The 19,232-nt window shown below is 54.4% G+C and overlaps 1 protein-coding gene across 2 annotated transcripts in view; it reads right to left on the bottom strand.

Annotated features, from left to right (window-relative positions):
• The window catches only part of LOC134758485 (histidine-rich glycoprotein-like), a 305,440-nt gene extending 286,208 nt beyond the window's left edge, over positions 1-19,232 (bottom strand). For both annotated transcript variants that reach the window (XM_063706035.1, XM_063706036.1), the window contains exon 1: positions 1-19,232. This exon is cut by the window's left edge and continues 17,096 nt beyond it. Coding sequence is in view for 1 of the 2 variants with exons in the window: in XM_063706036.1 (XP_063562106.1) it covers positions 2,110-3,018 (909 nt within the window). In the remaining variant the exon portion in view is untranslated.

Genomic DNA, 19,232 nt, shown 5'->3' with positions numbered 1-19,232 from the left:
ACCCCCTGGAAGGGACTCCGGAGAACGGCAGTGAAGAGGGGTCACATGCACCCTGACACCCTCCACATACCCCAATACCCCCACGTGGGTTTGGCCTGCATCGTCCCACCACGGGGGGGTCTGTCCTTCCAGGTCTCGGCAAGGCCCGGGCATGCTGGAGAGGGCTGTCAGTTCAATGGTGGACACCAGCGTTTGATGTGGAGATTTGGCAGTGAGAACGGATGTGCCTCAGTGCGAGGTTTATATAAAATGACAGATTCTGGAAAATGAAGCCCTCAGATTTAAAAAGAAGAAGAAAAGGAAAGAGGAGGAAGAGGCAGCAGGGAAGGTGCCCTCCACCCCCCATGTATTCCCTGGAGGGCACTGCAGGGGCGGTGGGGGACCGGGAGACAAATGCCCCATTTGGGGGTGCTTCCTGTGCTGCTCAGTGTGCCTTAGCTTTGCCCCAACACTGCCTCCCCACCTCCCAGGCCACACACTTCTTTACCATCCCCATCCATCCTATACCCAGGATAAGAACCCCAGGGGACAAGGCCCTGATAGGGGACAGACACGCGCCAAGATAGCACGCGGTAAGAGACAAGCAATTATTTGGAAACTTTCACATTACTGTCGTTTTAAAAGGGAGGGGGCTAGATGGAGGCAAAGACTCCAAGAATCCTTCCTAGGAAGCCCACAAAAGCAAAGATGGATTGCACATAATTGCCCCTTGTTTAAAAGGCACATGGATATTCCTGCAGAGCTGGAAACTCATTCTTCACACAAAAAATCTTCCAAAAATTGCAACCTATTTGTTGCCAAGTTTGGGACTGTTATTTCCTTCCCAGCCCCCTTGGGTTGCTTTTTTACTTTTTAATGACCTGAAATGTAAATTGCCTTCCCTGTGGGTCTCCTGGGGCTGGGATGAGGTCTAGGGAAGTCCGCCTCCCAGGACATCCCAGCTGGGGCTCCTCCTGGAAAGGAGGCGGAAAATCCAGGATACCATTGAAGTTCATTCTCGCCACCTGGCACCGAAAGTGGAGCAAGAGACCAGACCTCTTCCCCTGCCTTCTCCCTGGATGCTGCGTGTCCACCTCCTGGCGTTCAGATGGCCCCTTTCTCACCAGAACGAAAAGGAGAAAGCAAGGACATCAGCTCAGCCCTGGGGTAAGAGTTCTCATCACCACAAGGCCCAGGAGGACAATATCAAACACAGCCAGCATGGACCCCACCCCAAATCTCAAAGAAATCTTCAATGAACCCCAAGAAGGGGCCTCAAGACTGCAGCCAACTTCTCAGAATTCCCCAAGCATCCAACCTCTCGGGAGCACAAAAGAAGCCTGTGAGCAGCTTCCCAGCCCTCTGAGGGACGAGAAGTTCCCGTGTCTGCCGGGGACCCTGGGAGCAGGGAGCTGTCGCTGCCCCTTCCTCCCAAGCCTGCTCACTGTTCCAGAAACAAGGAGTCCAGGAGAAGAGCCAGGATGGGGGAATAAAGGTTTCCACGAGGGGAGATCCCAGAGAGGCCCCCTGAACCTGGCAGTCACGTGGTCCCGGGGGTCGGCACCCATTGCCATGTGTCCCCCCTGGCACAGGTGTCACTGGGGGCCAAGGCTTCAGAAGTCACTGCTGGAATGAGCCCACCTGCCTCGGGGGCGTCCTTCATCTCAAAACTCAGAGTGTTGTCACAGCCACGCTGCCACTCTGGAATTCCTGGGGACAGGAGACACACCATGGCCAGGACCAATCCTGGCACCAAAAAGGAGAACCCCCAGCCAGGCTGCGCCCATCCGATGGACACCAGACTCCTTGGTACACATTTATCGGGCACCTACTGTGTTCCAGGCACAGCCTGAAGTGATAAAAGCCAGGCACAGCGCCGAAGGTCCCAGCAGAAGGTGGCGGCCACCCCAACCCCCAGCCCATCCCTGTCTTTCCTTCCTCTTGGGCCTCCTGTCCCCTCTGGAATTCAGCCCCAAACAGTATCGTGTTCTCTGTAGGGTCACCGCCTTTGCTTGGAGCCCCTGAAAACAGAGCCTGGGGCAAGGGTTGGGGCACAGATTGCTGGTTTGAGAGCAAGTCCAGGAAGCTGGTGTGAGGTTATCTGGGAGCCTGATGAGGATGGAATAAAAGCTATGTGTGCACATGTGGAGGGTGTGTGGAGGGGTGTGCACGTGTGATGTGTGGCATATGTAAACGTGTGCACATATGTGGTATGTGCAGTGTGTGTGTGTAGAGTGTGGAGTATTGTAGTGTGTGCACACATGCATGTATGTGTATGTGTGTGGGTGTGTGCAGGGGTGGAGTATTTTGTGTGCACGTATGCATGCATGTGTGTGTGTGGTGTGTGTGGGATGTGAAGTATTGTCGTGTGTGCATGCATGCACGTGTGTGTGTCTGCAGGGTGTGGAGTACTGTCGTATGTGCACACATGCATGCATGTGTGTGTGGGGTGTGGAGTATTGTCGTCTGTGGATGCATATATGCATGTGTATGTGGGGGGGGTGTGGAGTATTGTTGTGTGTGCACATATGCATGCCTGTGTATGTGTGTGGTGTGTGAACATGTGCATATGTAAATGGGTGCGTGTGTGGTGTGTGCAGTGTGTGATATGTGTGGAATGTGTAGTATGTGCACACGTGTGCATATGTGGTGCGTGCATGTGTGTGTGGACAGGTGTGCATGTGTGTAGTGTGTGCATGTGTACGTGCGTTTATGCAGTGTTATTGAACAGGTCACCCTGTCGGCAACTGGAGCTGGATCCATGGGGACCTTCCAGGTCACCCCGTGGACTGCCTGTCCCTGGGAAGGCTGGGGCAGGGAGTGGTTCCCTCCCCACACTCCCACCTGCGCTGTGAACACACTCCCTCCTCTCCCACTGAGTTGAGCCCAGGACTGTGGGCTCAGGATGCCAGGACTCTCCCAGGGATAGCCACTCCCAAGGTGGCCCCCGCAGGCCCAAACCAAGGCTGTTGTCTGTTTCAGACTGGGCACTGCAGCATGGGGCCCTTGACAGGAAAATGTACAGCAGTCCTGGTGCATCCCAAATGTTCTCTATGACGGCAGCACCTTAGACTTCATCCCACAGCCGTGTGCTCCCCTGCCCCTTCTCCCTGCCCAGAAGGAACCTGGCACACCCACTACCCCACACCCCTGCTTCCATGGCCCCCTGCACTCCTGACCTGGCAGACCCCAAACCACAGTCTGCTTAGTGGCAGCAACCACTGGGTGAAAAGCATGAGTGCTCGGAGGTGGGAATCAGGGAAGGCAGCCCACACTGGGCTCTTGCCACTCTCGGGGGACAGAAGTGGGTGGCAGCTGCTCCAGGGAGGGGTGCAGGTGCAGAAGAAACCCCTAAGAGAGGAACATGTGTGTCCACAGCCCACTCTTGGCAGGCAGACACCCCCAGGAGACCCCACATCCCACCAGGACGGACACCACCTGCCCTTCCCTGGCAGCTCCCAATCCTTCCTCCTTCTCCCAGCTCTTTTTTTGTAAACTAAGTCTGTTTCTGGAGGGCGCGTCATGTGTGCACGCCTGTACATGCATGCCGAGTTTTTATTCCAATCCTTAAATGAGGTCTTTGCTGAGAATTTACAATTCCCCTGTGGCCTCAATCTTGCAAAGATTGCTTTTTTAACGCTGTTAGGCCTTAATTCTAATAAGCCTCCTCCTTATTACAGAACCAGGTCACATTGCCTTGACACCGCCAGAAAATCTCTCATCGGCCATGGGAGGGTGGGCGTGGAGCAAGGGGCTGCCAGAGAATGGGGCAGAGATCTGGGAACACCGAGGGAGGAATCCTTTCTTAATTCAATGAAATTCTAAAATAATCTAATTTCTGAGGACCGGAGCGGCCTCTGCTCACTTTAGATAACTTCGTGATGTGGTTGTGTCTCCTGCAAATGTTAGTTTTCTTTTTTGTGTCTTGATTTTGAAAACGACAAGAGGAGTCGGGGAGCGACGGAACCCGATGGGCACACTGGGCACCAGTTCAGGCCCTGGCCTCAGGCAGTCGGTCATCTGCAGCGGCCCAACGTCTGTTCTCCCTGCTCCCAAGGGCCAGGAGAGGAAATTGAGAGAGTATGGCACCAGCAGGCTCCAGGACAGAAACCAAAACCCGCTGGCACTTGCTGGGGGTGGGAGGCACTTGGACCAAAGGGTTTGGGCACCTGGGGAATCCATCAGTCAAACTCGCTCTCCTCCCTCTTCCTGAGATAGCTGTTTTTAGGTTCAAGGGGATACAGAGGAAGCACGCAATTGAGGAAAATGAACCTGCCTCTGTCTGACTCATCAGGACAGCGCGACAGTCCCTCCTGCATTCTCACAACATTGATTAAGCTCCTACTCTGTGCCAGGGAGTGGAGAGGTGGGTCCTCCTGACCCACCTTCTCCACTGGAAGTAGAAGAATCTCAGAGCTAAGGGCTGAGACGGTGCTAGAATGTTCTTTAAAACCCTTGGAAACTTTCGAGACTGACGGGTGAGTCCAGAAACAAGGTCTTTCTTCTAGAAGATTCCGCACATGGAGCTGTGGAGATGGCACTCTGCGGGGCAGCAGGGACAAACAAGAAGTGGAAGACACAGCCCTGACCCTCTGGAGGGCCCTCAGGCCATAGCAAAGAAAGAGATGGAAACGGCTTGCTGTCCCCAGATGCTCCTGTTCACACCAACAGCCAGCCCCCTCCAGGCTCTGCCTCCCACATGCTGACTTCAGAAGCTGTCCACTCCAGGGCCACCCGGGCCTAAATCTGGCTGTGCAGCCCGGCCCCTGCGCAGGGAGGACTCGAGCCACACAAACCCAGCACCTTGAGGTTCTTGTTCCTGTCCCTGGGACTGCAGGACCCAACAGCACTCTTCCTCGAGGGCAGTGTGAGCAGAGCCAATTTTTTAAATACAGAACTGTACATCAATGTGACGTCTAACATAAGGCACCTTATAAATCAGAGGCCATTTTTTTAAACTTGGATGTCAAAGGTTCTGGTGTCCAGGGACTGGGGGTGTAGGCAGCTGCGAGGCCTTCCAGGGGCACCCCTGAACATACAAGGAAGCACCCACTCAGCACTTCCCCACCCTCGGCATGCCCCGGAAGCCACCCTCAGAAGCCTCCACTGGGAATTTCTGAGTTTTCACGTGTGGTTCCTCTTATCCTCCATCCCCTGTGGGTGCCACACAGAGGGCCAGAAGGTTTGCATTTACTGGGTCCCCATAGAGGAGACCAGACTGGACCACATTTGGCACAAGTGCTGACCAAGAACGGAGCCCTGAGGACACGCCCTCAGAAGACGCTGATCCCCTCCCTGGGATGACACTTCCCATCCCACCCTTAGAGTAACAGGAGGAATGACCCCCACCCCCGCCTGGAGAGCCATCGGTATTGAGAGAAAGGAGCCACTTTCCAGGTGTGCCGAGGCTGACCATAATGGGGCCACCAAGGTGCAAGGTCAAGTTTGCCAGAAAGAAACCGGCACGCAGACACGCAGCTCCCTGGAGCAGACTTGGGTCCCCAGCCCAGGAACTCGATCCTCCCACTGAGCCCCACCGTGCCCCAGCGAAGAACATGCTCACTCAGCAACCGCTCGCTGGGAACCTGCTTTGTGCCAGGCACTGGGCTAAGCACTGAGAATACCAGATGAAGATGAGACAGTGCACCAGGTCCACATGCTTTAGGATTAAATCACCCTGACGGTTCTGCCGTCTTTCTTTTCCACGAAAATGGACTGTGGATCTCTTTCCACATCCATGGAAAGCAGCTACCTAAAACCCACCGTGTGTATGAATAGGCCATTCTCTCTTGAACGCTTTTAACCAATCCCCTGCTGCAGGGAGTGTGTTAGCAGCGGGGAGACCTGTGGGAAGTGGCATGCCAGCCGCGCAGAGGGGAGGACGGACCTGGCGTCTCCCTCTAAGCCGGCCGCCAAGTCACGAGGGGCTCCTATGCATTCCAAAAACCCTCCTAGAGGAAGAGCAAGGTGGCAGCCCTTGGCCCGTGGGCAGCAGATTCTTGGATTCTGCAAAACATAATTGTGAAGCCCAATCTGCCAGCGGAGAAATATGCAGCGCATTCACAAGCTAAATATAAATAATATTGATTCATCTGCCATCTTGAATTATCCATTCCACTTCTGTTTTCCATTAGCATCAATAATCACGAGCGTACTCCCCTGTGGACGGGGTACATTACGCTCCGAAGGATGCAGCTGGCCCCAGGGTCACACATCTGGAGGAGCCTCAGGATATCTTCCAGAATTATCTGGCATCTTCTAGAGCAATCCAGAACCTTCCTGGTACTTTTTCCTCCCTCTTATCTACTCCTCATTCCAAGCCCAGGAAAGAGGGGTGGCTCAAAGAGACATCTGAGACCCCCCTTTCAGAGGCAGTCTGCTCTATTTGGCAGCTGACTCTGGTTCTGGGAAACAATTGCACACGCTCCAAGGTTCACTTCCAAGGAAGGAGGGGAAGAAGCTCCTGGGGCTGATGCAGAGCCCAACTGAACCCTCAGGGCAGAACCAGGGCCCATTTCCTCTCTGGGCCAGAAACCACAGTGGCTTTCCTGCAGATCAGCGGGGTCCTTGTTCCTCTGACAGCCCTCTGCCCCCAGGCCCTGGGGCTCTCTGATCAGCAGGCAGAGAGTGTGCCCAGCACCAGCCAGGGGTGGGCCAGGGCCTCCGGCACACCCTCCTACCCCTTCTCAGTGGAGCCTCTAGAGACAGAAATAACCAAGGCACGGAAACCCACCAGGGCCACCCACCGTGGGCCCAGCCAGGCCACAGAGCTAATGAGCCACAAAGGCCCCTGCCCCCCAACCAGCTGTCAGAATTCAACAAATGTTGATTGAGAATGGACTATGAGCAGACAGCCATGCTAGGTGCTCTGGGAAGACATGGATCAGCTGCAGCCCCTGCCTGCGAAGCACTTACAGCCCAATACGGGAGATGGAGCTGCAGACGCCCACCAGGATCTGTGATTTTTTGCTCTTCCTTCTCAGTGCTGATTACAGCTCCCAGAAAGTGCTATGGGAAGCAGGTGCTGACATCAGGCCCAGAGGGAGGCTTTGTGGATGCTTCTCATGTCCTCTGCGTGCCTGTCTACGTCAGTACGTCCCACTTGCTCACCGCCTTAGATACACCCAGTGATAACCTATGGCTTCGCTATGTTCCGTGTTGATAGAAGGATCCAAAACCTTCCCGTTGGCCTTCACCGTCTACTTAACGAGCCACGCCCCTCCTAGGACACTGCAAGAGAAATGCTGGGGTCACCCCTGGCCAAGGCCTCCCTCCTGCTGGCCACACGTAAGAAAGGACTTCACAAGGGAGACCTCCGTGGCTGCCACACACATTCACCTGAAATGCTTCCTGGAGAAAGCACCTGCCCTCACACTGCGAGCTCGTGAGTTTGCCAAAAAGGAGATGCAGGAGCCTGAGATCACCTCCTGTCTTGCTGCTAAAATATCCCAGCCGTGGAAAAGCAAGGCTGGCCTCAAATTGGGGAATCTGGTCTTGCCAGCCCAGCTGTGCTCCAGGGACTCCGGTTTGCATTGGGAATGAGAGAGTGTTGGCCGGGTAAGATGGCAAGACAGACACAGTCCTCCTACAGACTTGTAGAAGGGCTTTCTGCCCGCCTCCACCCAGGGCAGAAAGAGGAGGCACAAGGGAAAACAACAAGAGCCCTGGCCAAGAATGAGCCCTCTGCCGTCGTCCTGTGTGTGGCCTTGTGGCCCAGCACGAGCGCTGGGGGGCACTTTGCCCTGCCTGACAGGAGGAAGGGATGCCCTAGTGAGGTGGGAAACAGAGGGAGAGGTTGAGACCACCTTGGACAAGAAGGGCCAGGGAAGGCCCTCCTCACCTGTCACTACAGCCCGACACTTAGAAGGTACTGCCTGATTTCAGCCTCTGCATCCACGGTCACCTACTAAGTACCCCCCATAGGCAGGGGTTGGCTCCTGCCTTTCCCAGGAGGGAGGACAGACTCACCCTGTGGCCAGCAGGGAGCAGACACCCCCAAAAGCCACTGGGGCTGCAGGGCCCCCAAAGTGGAAATGACCTGCCACTCTGTCCATCCCATGGGGGAGAAACAATCAGACCCTAGGCAGGGGGCATTTAGGGCAAACAGCTGGCCCACAGCACGGACTCTCCTCTTTGCAGCTAATTTTTGGACTGCATGGGCCACATCTGGGTCCTGGGACTTCCCATGGAGCCACGGCAGGTAGGAGGATGGAACCCCACAATCTGAAGAGCAGAGAGGAGCCTGATCAGAAGGAGTCTTGGCTTCTTTATTCCTCCTTGACCCACCCTCTTTCCACCATCCCTCACTAGCAATTCTCCCCAAAATCCTGCTGCAGAAATCTGCCTTCCAATAGCGTTGCCTGGGCACAAGCCACAGAAGCAGGAGCGCTGCCTGCTGGAGGGTGACCAACAGGTGCAGGGGCCTCAGGTGCCACTGCCTTTACACACGTGGCCAGTACAAAAGAGCACTCCAGGAGGAAGGTGGTGGCAATGCAGAGACGACTGTGCACATGCACACATGCACACGCACACACATGCACACACACTCATGCACATGCACATACATGCACACATGTGCACACATGCGCACACACATGCACACGCGCACACACCCTCCTCGTTGTTAAGGACCTTAACTTAGAATGATGTATTCTCTGTTCTCCTGGCTATAATTATTTTAGCGTGGGAGACAAATTCTGTCTCCAGCATCTCCGAAGTGCGATGTTGGAAAATCACATCCCATGGTCCTGGAAGATCCCTACCTTCTCCAGCTCTTTTCCTCCACAGAGGAGCATAAACAGACCCTTCCAAGGGGTGAACCTTGGAGGCTTTAATTCCTCCTCCAAGCAGCTCCACGTAGAGCAACAGAGACGCAGGGACCATGCAAGTAACCATGGCAACTCCAGGAAGTTTAAAAAAATAAGTTTTTGAGTTGTTGAGTTGTTATTTGGTGCTTAGTGGGTTGGACTCTTGCCTTCCTTTTTGAGATAACAAGGCCTCTGAATGGTGCTTTTAATGAGCTTTGTGGGTACCGTATGGAAGGCAGCCCGTGTCCCCAGAATCTCATGACCTTGGAAGGGGGAAGCAAGTGTCTCCTCTCAGTTCCACAGAGTCCCAGGCAGGTCTGTCCTCAGATTAGGTTGCTCCCTGTGGGGTGACCTTGAGCCAGTGTGGCCCCTCCCCAACCTTCCACCCACCCACAGAAGTGAGAAGTGCTCCATGCCTCCCCCTCCCCAGGAGACCCAACATTTACAGGAACTCTTACAGTGCCCAGCTACTCTGCAATCCAGATCCACCAGGATCCCCAATATTCATCCCAAGACACCCACGGGGGCAAGTTTCCACGCACACATCTCCTAAGTGGGGGAAGAGGGTCAGGCTACCCCTGCGAACATACTAATATGCTGGCCAGCATGCGTGTGTAGGTGCACAGGAGACCCGTGCAACTCCACCCCCGCACGACATGACCCCACTGCCCACACTCAGAGATTCTCAGGGTCCCTTGAAGGGTCCAGCTGGCCTTGGTGGAGGCGAATGGGAGCCGCTGTCCTGGGGTCAGCCCTTCTCTGTGCAGGCCACAGCAGCAGGTGTTCTGTGCCAAACGTCATCCTCGCGTGTGCCGATGGGGTGTGCATGTGCTCACACAGGCACAAAAGCACGCATGCTGCTATTCGTGCCGTGACCGTGAAGCTGCCGCAGCAGGCCACATCCTGCGGCTCCCAAGGGCAGGCTGCCTTGACCACCCGCTGAGCACCTCCGACAGAACCATGGAGGAGCCACAGCCCCCCGAGTTTGTTGCAGGTTGGTGCCGGGAGAGCTGAGGAGTGCTTGGGCCACAGCCGCAGAGGCAAAGGGCTGGGCTACCTGGCTGGGGAAAAAGGAATATTTTCTTAAAGGGAGAAAAATCCTAAATGGCCCTCGCAGTCTCTTGGCACACATAATTGTAGTATCCAAGTTAATGAAAGGCCTGGCACATGGGCTGAGTCACAGCAAATGCCTGGCCCTGCACCTCACGTGCAGCAGCTCGTAGAAATCAGACGATGGCGGGCAGGGGGCTGGGGGGGGGCCAGGAAATAAAGAGCGTTTCCAGGAATGGCAAGTCTCCCACGCGGGATCGTATCATCAATTAGCCAGTGGGAGGGCCGAGGAGTGCTGGCATCTCATTTCCACAAAGACAAAGTTTCCTTGAGGAAATTGCCGGAGTCTTCAAGGTACTGAAATAACACACAGAACAAATGAAGAAGGACGGCCGCAGGGCTTGGCGGATGCTCAGAAGCCCAGCTCCCGGCAGCCTTGCAGAGGGGCGTGTGTGTTTAAAGACACAAGTGGAGCCTGCGATGTCCAAGAGGCAAGCACCAGTACCCATACATGACACACACATGTGCTCACACATGTATGACACACACATATGCTCATGCATGCACACAGGTACATGTGGGTACACACACCAATGCAGAAACACACTTGTGCACGTGCACATACATGCACACACATGCACACATACAGGATGCACATGCATGCCTGTGTACACACTCTACCCACAGGCACATGCATGTACAATCTACACATGTGCACATGTGTGCACTGATATGCACGCACCTGTGCACACATACATGTGCACAAGCACATGTGTGCACACGCTCTGCTTGCAGGTGGGGGTCCACTATCCTGACTTCCAAACATTCAGGTTTGAGGCTCTTGCAGATGCCAGATACCATGGAGACAAAATGCCCTCTAAACACATTATCCAGAATTTTCCCTTAATTCCCTACAGCACATGCCCCATTTGTGAGGAGACCCCTGGGGTCTTCAGGCTCTGACTCTGATGGAGCTCAGAGTATGTCAAACCCTTGAACAGTCCATTCAGGAACCTTCAAATCCACACCCCAGGGGGCTCCCACCTCGAAGGCCCCGGGAAGCAGTCTAGCTCAGCCGTCTAAGTGGAGGTGACTGATTTATTCTGACCATCCTGACTCTTCACGACACTGCTCTCCTCCAACCGTGCACGGCTTTAATTGTCCATCAAGCAGGGCAGGGAGGAACCGTAAATCTTTCCTCCCACTGCTCCGAGCTGAGCCTGCTTGACCTGCAATTGCCAGCCCCTCGCCTGCGTGCAGCCTGGAGAAGTCCGCTGGCTCTGAAGGTGAAGGAGGGGAGTGAGGAAGGGGAACGCAGGAGAGGCAGAAGGGGGTCAGGAGGGGAACAGAGAGAGCCAGGCAGCAGGAGAAAGCAGGCAGCCGACATGGCCATGCTCCCGCTACTCCCGCCCCGGGGCCCCTGCAGAGGAATGAATGCCTCAGCCCGACTGCAGCCTCGAGGGGCCCCGGCTGGGGTGTCTACACACCTCGCCTCCCAGGCTCCTGCTCTCAAGCAGCAGGACCCTGATAAAGTGAGCCAGACCCTCAGGGAGTCTTGGCATTCCCTTGCCAGGCTATAAAACATCACAGCCCCAAAAGGAGCCCGCTGCAGGGGGTACTGCTTCTCCATCCCGCATTCACGGTGTCTGCAACTGGACCCCAGCTAGGGGCACAGGATCCTCGCTTAGGGTGGGTGTCTCTGTGAGGGCAGGGACAGGCCAGGGGCCACATAGCCCCAGCTGTGGCCCGGAGAACAGAGCTGGTCCAGGAGGTTTAGCCACAAGCTCCAAAGCACGCCCCCTTCCCCTGCAGCAGACTTAATATTTTCTGTAATTTTAGTATATATTAATGCACTTCAAAGTGGTGAACATTATAGTTATGATTATTACCTAAAGACTTCCTTTATAGCCCTCATTTTCCAGTGCTCATTACTTTCTGAAAAATTATCCTTGGGGGCTGAAATTTTCCTAGTCTGGTCTTGTGAGTTTTCTTCTTAGGTTTTAAGCAAAACATATCCGGAAGGGGGAGAAATTACTTCTCCCAAAGTCAGCCTCCTTGGTGACTTCTGCCAAGGAAAGAACCCCATGGGAAGGGGGCGGGCTGCGTCTTTAGCATGTAGATACTGATACTGTTATCAGTGACCTGGCCTTAGTTGTGCCCGTCTGTTCTGGAGAGACGGCTCTATTTTAAAAGTCCAAGAGGCGGGGAGGTACCCATGCTACACTCATCTTGCATGCTGCAGCCTGGGCAAGTCAGGAAAGTGAATGCTGGTTATGGCAATGCTGCCGATGCACACACACAAGCAGACGTATTTTCCAACACAAAGTGCAGATCTGCAGAAAGTCTCCTGTCCGTGGCCCGGGGATGCTGACAGAGTTAAAAGCATGCAGATTCTAGGTATATCCTTCTCAGCTGTCCTAGGATGAGATCTGCCAGTGAGAAAGAAAAATGTACCCGCTGGAAGACGGCCTTTAATCGTCCCATAAAGTTGTCCCAGACAACGTCACAAGGCTTTAATGGTAAGGAAAAGGGTAACAGGCTCCCCCATCAAACACAGGCCATCGTCCACCTGCTCTCCCTCCCGCCCTTTGGCCATCAGCTGAAGGTTCCCAGCTGTCAAGATATCAAACAGACTTCTGGACGATAAAGCTCGACACAGCATTGGCTGTCTGGGAGTGTTGATTATAATGTTACGCCACTGACAACAGTAATTCTCACCTTAAATTTCTTCTCTTTTCTGCTAAGATTCCAAAATACTTGAATAATGTACCCTTGGATAGCACCCCTGCGAGGAACACAATCAACCACTGTCAGTCTTCTCCCCAGCAGCTGGGGGCACGCAGCCAGGGAGGCCGGTGAACCACATGCCCCGTCCCAGGTCTACAAGGAGCCTGTGGAAGCAACCCCTCGGGTCTCTAGTTCCACTTCACCTGTCCCTGCCGTGGGGCCCCCAGCTGTGCCTAATGGCGTGACATCAATGATAGTCAGTACTCCAGAAAGAATAAAAGCACACACTTTGTTTTTATTTTCTAGTGGGCTTTGCAAAGCTGTGCTTCGGTTTTTCATGGGTTGAGAACTGAGATCCAAAAACATATCCACATGGAAGGCAGGGGTGAGCCGGAATCCCTCAGCCTGCGCGGTAAGCAATGTGGCAGCAAACTATAGGCTCAGAGGAGCCCGGGAAGGGCTGGGGGAGGGAGGCCATGATCCTGCTTCCTTTCCTCTCCCTCATGGGAAATCCAGCTGGCATGGTCTGGAGCTTCATCTCTGATGATCCAATGCCACTCCCTTTGCAAAAGCAAGAGGATCTGCTGCAGTGCCCCTCTCTCCTTGTGCTACTCTTTTTTTTTTTTTTTTTTAGACGGAGTCTTGCTCTGTTGCCCAGACTGGAGTGCAGCGGTATGATCTTGGCTCACTGCAACCTACACCTCCCAGGTTCAAGTGATTCTCCTGCCTCAGCCTCCTGAGCAGCTGGGATTATAGGTGTGCACCATCATACCCAGCGAGTTTTTTGTACTTTTAGTATAGACGGGGTTTCACCATGTTGACCAGGCTGGGCTTGAGCTCCTGACCTCAGGTGATTCCCTGCCTCGGCCTCCCAAAGTGCTGGGATTATAGACGTGAGACACCCTGCCCTGGCCTCTTTGTGGTACTCTTGACACCCCGCTGGCAGTGGAGGCATGGGGAGAGCACACTGGGCCCACTGAGGGGACACAGCACAGGCAGGAGCCCCGTTATCCCCTGGATGGCCTGACCAGGGTAACAACCGAGTCCACGGCCCCACAGACAGGACCTCACTTCTTTCTGCCTGGCTTCGGGGTGTTCCTAAGGACATGAGCTGCTGGGGGCTGCTCCAGGGAGCCCTTCCAGGCCACCCAAGAGAGTGAGGATCCCCTCAGACCCCAACCTCTCTATAGAGACATGCTAAGGGTTGTTTCCATCCTTGCATCTGCAAGTTTATCTTTTAAAGCAGAGCTCTATTAAAGCAGCATCATAATTATACTCACAGGGAACAGTTTGGATCCACTCCTTAACCCTGACCCTTCCTAACCCTAGCAACATGCTTGTTCCTCTACTAGGTGGATAGCCCCAGGGAAGGGTCCCACTCACCACATCAGCGGCTTTACATAGATTGCCTGATCCACGCAGCAGTCCCTGCTTCTCAGCAGGGTAAACTGAGGTTCCAGAGCCTGCCCTGGGTGACAAGGCTGGGAAGGGTGCACACCCTCCCCAGCGGTATGCTGCAGGCAACCCTGCCACCATCAGAGGTCAGCTCTGGCCTCAGGCTGTCCCTGCACAGAGCCTGCCCACCAGCCAGCAGGTGCAGGCCGAATCCACTCACCACACCCACAGGTTGTGCGGCCAGCCCTGATGGGCTTTAAGAGCTCAGAAAGGTAACTGACATACCGCCTTGCTCAGAAGTCACTTCCATTTCAATGTGCATGTAACTGTGTGTGCCCATGGGCAAAGGGTGATTCTTGTAAGAATCAGCTTGATGGGAGTGGGGAGCTGCCAAGATGTACAACCTCAGAACCTCCCATGAATAAGGAAACTAACTAACTGAGTGAAGACTCAGCCACACCTCCAGGGTGAAGGGCAGGTGTCAACACCAAGTCATTAGGCTTTGCAGAGCCCACCAGGAGCCTGTGCACGCACCCAGTTTGAAGCATATTCTGGGTTTCCTTTTTTTGCTCGGATCTCAAGGTGACGGGTAACGTCGGGACATACCAGTGTGTGTGGCTCTCCCAGATGATACATTAAGAAGTCATCCTCACACCTCGCTGCTGAAAACAAAAAGCTACAAAGCCCTTCTTGCCATTGCTTTTTAAAAAGTGGGGTGGGCTGGGGTGGGGTGGGGAAGAAGAGGTCACCAGCAGGTGCTTGATTCCAAGGTGCCCAGAAGCTCTTAGGAACAGACCCTGGAGCTTCAGCCAGCCCCCCAGCCCTCAAAAGTTCCAGAAAAATAGGAGTTGTTTTTGATGTAATCCAGGAGAGAAACCTCTAATTTGCATTAAGAGTTTGGAGCTATGAAAGTTTAGTGAGAAATGATTTCTAAAGGTACCAGGGTGTTTGTACTTGCTTTAAATCTTTCTCCAAATTGTGGACCTTCCTAATACAAGGAAACCCTATGTCCTTTGGCTCCAAAAGAGGTTCCCATTTTTCCATCAAAAATCTCATTGCTGAGGATAGCCTGCTCCTCCATGTTCTCATGACCGTTGCCTAAAAGCAAACGATCCAGAGACATGAGCCTGGCCCAGGAATCGGCATTTGCTTGGTGTCCAAGGATGTGAACTGCAGGATGAGAGCAAGGGCAGGAGAAGCACCTGGATTCCAGGGACACCATTCCTGCCATCTTCATCCCTGAGTCTCACCTGGTGTCATAGACAAGGAGACGTGGATGAGAAGGACTGCAGTCCATGGTGTTCAGGCTGCTCAAGGGCAGAACTCTGAATGTGCCCTTTGTTTGCGTGGTACACTGCCTCCGCTACTGTATTGGTGGCCCTGCAGAAGAGAATCTGATCTGGAGATCCGGGTTACCTTTGTTTGTTTGTTTTGATGGAGGGAGAATTTTGGAGCAAGACAAGATGCCTTGGCACACAGGATTCTTCTCTCTGGCACAAAAGATACATGTTATGATCTCAACCGGGCCCCCAAACAAGGACTTGAAACTGTTCAGGGGCTGGTGGCAGCTTTCTATGCTCAGGCAGTTTCCTTGCCTGCAAATGGGATTATTTTCTAAAAGGGCTAAAATAGACATACCCGGCCACCTTCCTCGCCAGCTGGCTTCCACTCACAGCCCAGCGTTCAAGGAAGGGTGGGCTCACCTCCCCAAATATGGAGCAGCTAGCCAAGCAGAGACCTGCGCATACAGAGCTGATGACCAGCGGTAGGTCCAGTAGGGAGACGGCCAGGTACAGAGCAGTTGCTCCGCCTAGGCCTCTGTTCTTCTGGAGTCTTGGGAGAAAGCTCTCAGCACAGCCGCTAACCAAAGCAATAAGCAAGTAAATTCCTGCTAAAAATACATATATTCTTCCTCTTTCTTTTTTCTGCTGGGAATATGTTCTGAGCACAAATAATTAAACCTTAAAAGAAAACTTGCAGTAGCAAGTGCTTGGCTCTTGGTCCTAAGAGGAAACCACGGAGGCTGAGGACCTCCAACTCAAGTTGACGCCAGCAAGTTACAACCCACCTCTCAAGTGGAACCCACGAGACCTGGCCCCAACCTACACGGAAGGAGTGGAGACAGATCCAAGGGAAGACTGCTTTTCACTTCTAAAAAGCTTCCCCAAGCCGCAGCTTTCTCTACCCACAAGGGCAACACTCCCCACAGAGGAGAGCACCCCATCCCTTGTTCTTCTGCCCTTTCCCCTGACTGCAGAGCCTTCGATACCACAGCCTTGTCAATGTTTCGAGTGCAGTGAGTTGGCAGGGGCAGCAGCAGTGAGGAGGGAGAGGAGGGGCAAGGAGACCACCTCTAGCTGCTGGTCTGTCTAGAGACCAGGAAGAAACCAGAAGGACGCCTGGGCCTGACCAGAACAGTCAAGGCCCCCACGTGTCTTACAGGTAAGGGCCAGGATCAGAGGCCTGATGACACCAAGCTCCCTGCACCCAAGAGGTGGCCTTTGCTTTGGGAGAAAACATACTTGTCCACTTAGCACTTGTAATTTCTGTAGGAGTCCTATCACACAGTGGAGCACATCCCTAGGCCCCTAAATTAAAGATGGTGGATGGTCCTTTCCCAGGCCAAGAGGGGGACTCCCGTGGTACCCAGGCAAGACGCATCCAGAACGACTCCTTCCACCTAGACCCTGGCCACACTTTTCAAAATGCAACTGATAGACTGTGAGCTCGCCCTGAGCTACAAATAAACTAACAGACTTTATACTCTTTATTATTCCAGCCTCCCTCTAAGGCATGTTTTGGTGTCAGTCTATGTGTTGGAGAAACTGTGATAGCAAACTAATTTACTAAGTGCATTGCACTTAAAAATGTCTATTTTATACACCAAATCAGTCTGTGTCACGTGGTATTTCTTGAAGGGAGGTGACTCGTCTGTCTGTGGGTCCCCAACCCAGAACAGGCCCCGCCGGGTATGCACAGCATATGTACGTGTGCAATGCTCCTTGCATGCCCGCCATGCAACTGTTAACCAAGAGCTGTCCTCAACCCTCACGGGTCACATAAGCAGGCAATCACACACTAAGCATCTGCACCACTCAGAAAGCACAGGAGAAAAAAAGAGTCGGGGAGAGGAAGAGATAGACGGACAGGGAGACAGGGAGATAGACCCAGGACGTTATAGAGGACAGGGATGGCTCAGGGAGCAGCCTGCTGCAGAGAGGCAGCAGAAAGTAAGATGTTGAGGCTGCCTGAATGTTTCATGAGCCTGTGAAAATACCGCGCTGCTTTATGAAAGAGCGTGGAGAGATGCTGCAGCTTATCAAAGGGTGGAGGTACAAACGGGATGTGTTTATAAAGCCGGTGCCTTGTGCCAGGAGCAGGGGCCTGTGGCAGGCAGGGATTTAGGGAATGGTAGGTTCCTGAGGAAACGGGTCTCTGTTAAGAGAAAGTTTCAAGATGGCTTTTTCCCCTTCACTTGTTTAAAAATAAAAAATTCCTCACCAAATGTCAGCTGCGTGTCAGGTTCCATTTGTCTTTATAACAGAGTATCAAGCAGGAGTGTGGAAATAAATAAACACAGGGAGACAACCGACCAAAACTTGCAGGCTCTGGGCTGGGCTGGGCTAGAGGAGGGAAGCCCCACCCTGCAAGGGCTGAAAAATAATATTGCAGTTTCGCATTCAGCACTGTGGCTCTGGCCCACTGACATGTTTTCCTCTCTTTACTGCCCCCCACCCCCCACCACCACCACTCTGGCGCTTCTGGGAGGGATAGGAGCGTGACTTATGCCTTCCTTCCTTCCGAATTGCACAGGCATCATGGGTCAGACCACCATCTGCGTATATGGGGGAGGGGGCAGATAAACCAAGCAGGGCCCCTGCCCTCAGCAGCAAGGCACCTCCAACTGCCACACATCGGTATGAAGGCGCCTTAGGCCAGGGCTGAATGTGGCTGGGAGAGAGGTGTCAAAGAAGGCTGCAGGGGAGAGGCAACAGGGCTCAACCAGCCAGGGAAGATGGCATTTTCTCTGGCCACTACAGTGCTTAGTTCATCCCTAGACACCAAAGAGCCCGATAATCTCTCCATTTCACCGATGCGCCATCAGCCATGCTCCAAGTTGAGTAAGTGACAGGCGCAGGACAGAAGGCCCACTCTGGAATGGTACCCAGGAGGCCTCCTTGCTGTAATTACCTCTTCGCAGGCCCTGGGCTTTTCTGGCTCTTGAATGAGCCTCGGGAGCCCTCCCCATATCCTCAGCAGCCTGAGGGCGGCCGCCCGCAGCGCCTCCAGAGGCCCTGGGACCGTGTCAGAGGAGGGAGGGCGAGGAGGGCAGGCTGTGGAGGCCCCGGCCCTGTCCTTGGTGCTGGCGCCCGCTGAGTGCCTGCTGAGCCACTCAGAGGCAGGGGCCGCCCAAGCCGCCACCTTCCCTCGACATCCGCCTCTGGTCCCTGCGGAAGGGCAGTGAATACTCCCAGCCCCGCTGTGGCTCCCAACCGAGGTCACTGGGAGCGGAGCATTTGCCGCAAAGGCCCATCCGAGTAAGGGGCGGAGCCTAGGGACTTCCCTGGACTCCTGGCTCCTCCTGGCAACCAGAGGCGACCCGAGGTCCCCGGGGTGGGCACGGGTCTCTCTAGGCCCCAGGCCCCTGAGGAAGGTGGATCAAAGCAATCACCCAGGTTCCCTTTTTTCTTTGGGGGGAGGAGGGTGGATAGTTGCCAGAAATGGACAACTCACCCCGGAAAACCCCAGCCGTGCAAGCGCAAACAGCCCAGCACCAGTGGCAACCCCTGTCGCACGCACGCAGCCACCTCGCCAGGCCCAGGCTGTCTCGGCTTGGGTGCGTCCCTTCAACCGTGCTTCTTGCTCCTTAATCCCTTCAGTGGTCCCCACGTCACCCGCTCTGTCTCCCTCCTGGGGACAGCCTTGCCCTCCCAGAAGCTGTCAGCCAGGAAATGAAGGGTTAAGCGTTGCTTCCAGGAGTGTGCGGTGAGCGAGGCGCCCACGCAGGAAGGCCTCCAGTCCTGGGGGAGGGGCGGGGGGGCCAGCCTCGGTCCTCGGCCAAAGGGAGCTCCTCGCCCGCAGGAGGCAGAGAAGGAAGGCGCGCCGGGATGGTTCTAAGAAGGCTCCCCTCCTCCGCCCCCGCCATGCCGCCCCCATGCCCCCACCCCGCCGGCGCTCAGTGACCTGGGGCGCCCCTGCAAGAGGCCCATACCCGGCTTTCATCAGGCAGCGCCTTCTCGACAACTTTTCTCCCTCTCTCCCTTCACAATTTTC

The sequence above is a fragment of the Gorilla gorilla genome, chromosome 4 (assembly GCF_029281585.2).
Source record: "Gorilla gorilla gorilla isolate KB3781 chromosome 4, NHGRI_mGorGor1-v2.1_pri, whole genome shotgun sequence".
Classification (NCBI taxonomy): domain Eukaryota; kingdom Metazoa; phylum Chordata; class Mammalia; order Primates; family Hominidae; genus Gorilla; species Gorilla gorilla.
Note: the sequence above shows the minus strand (reverse complement) of the source record. Positions and strands in the feature narration are given on the sequence as shown.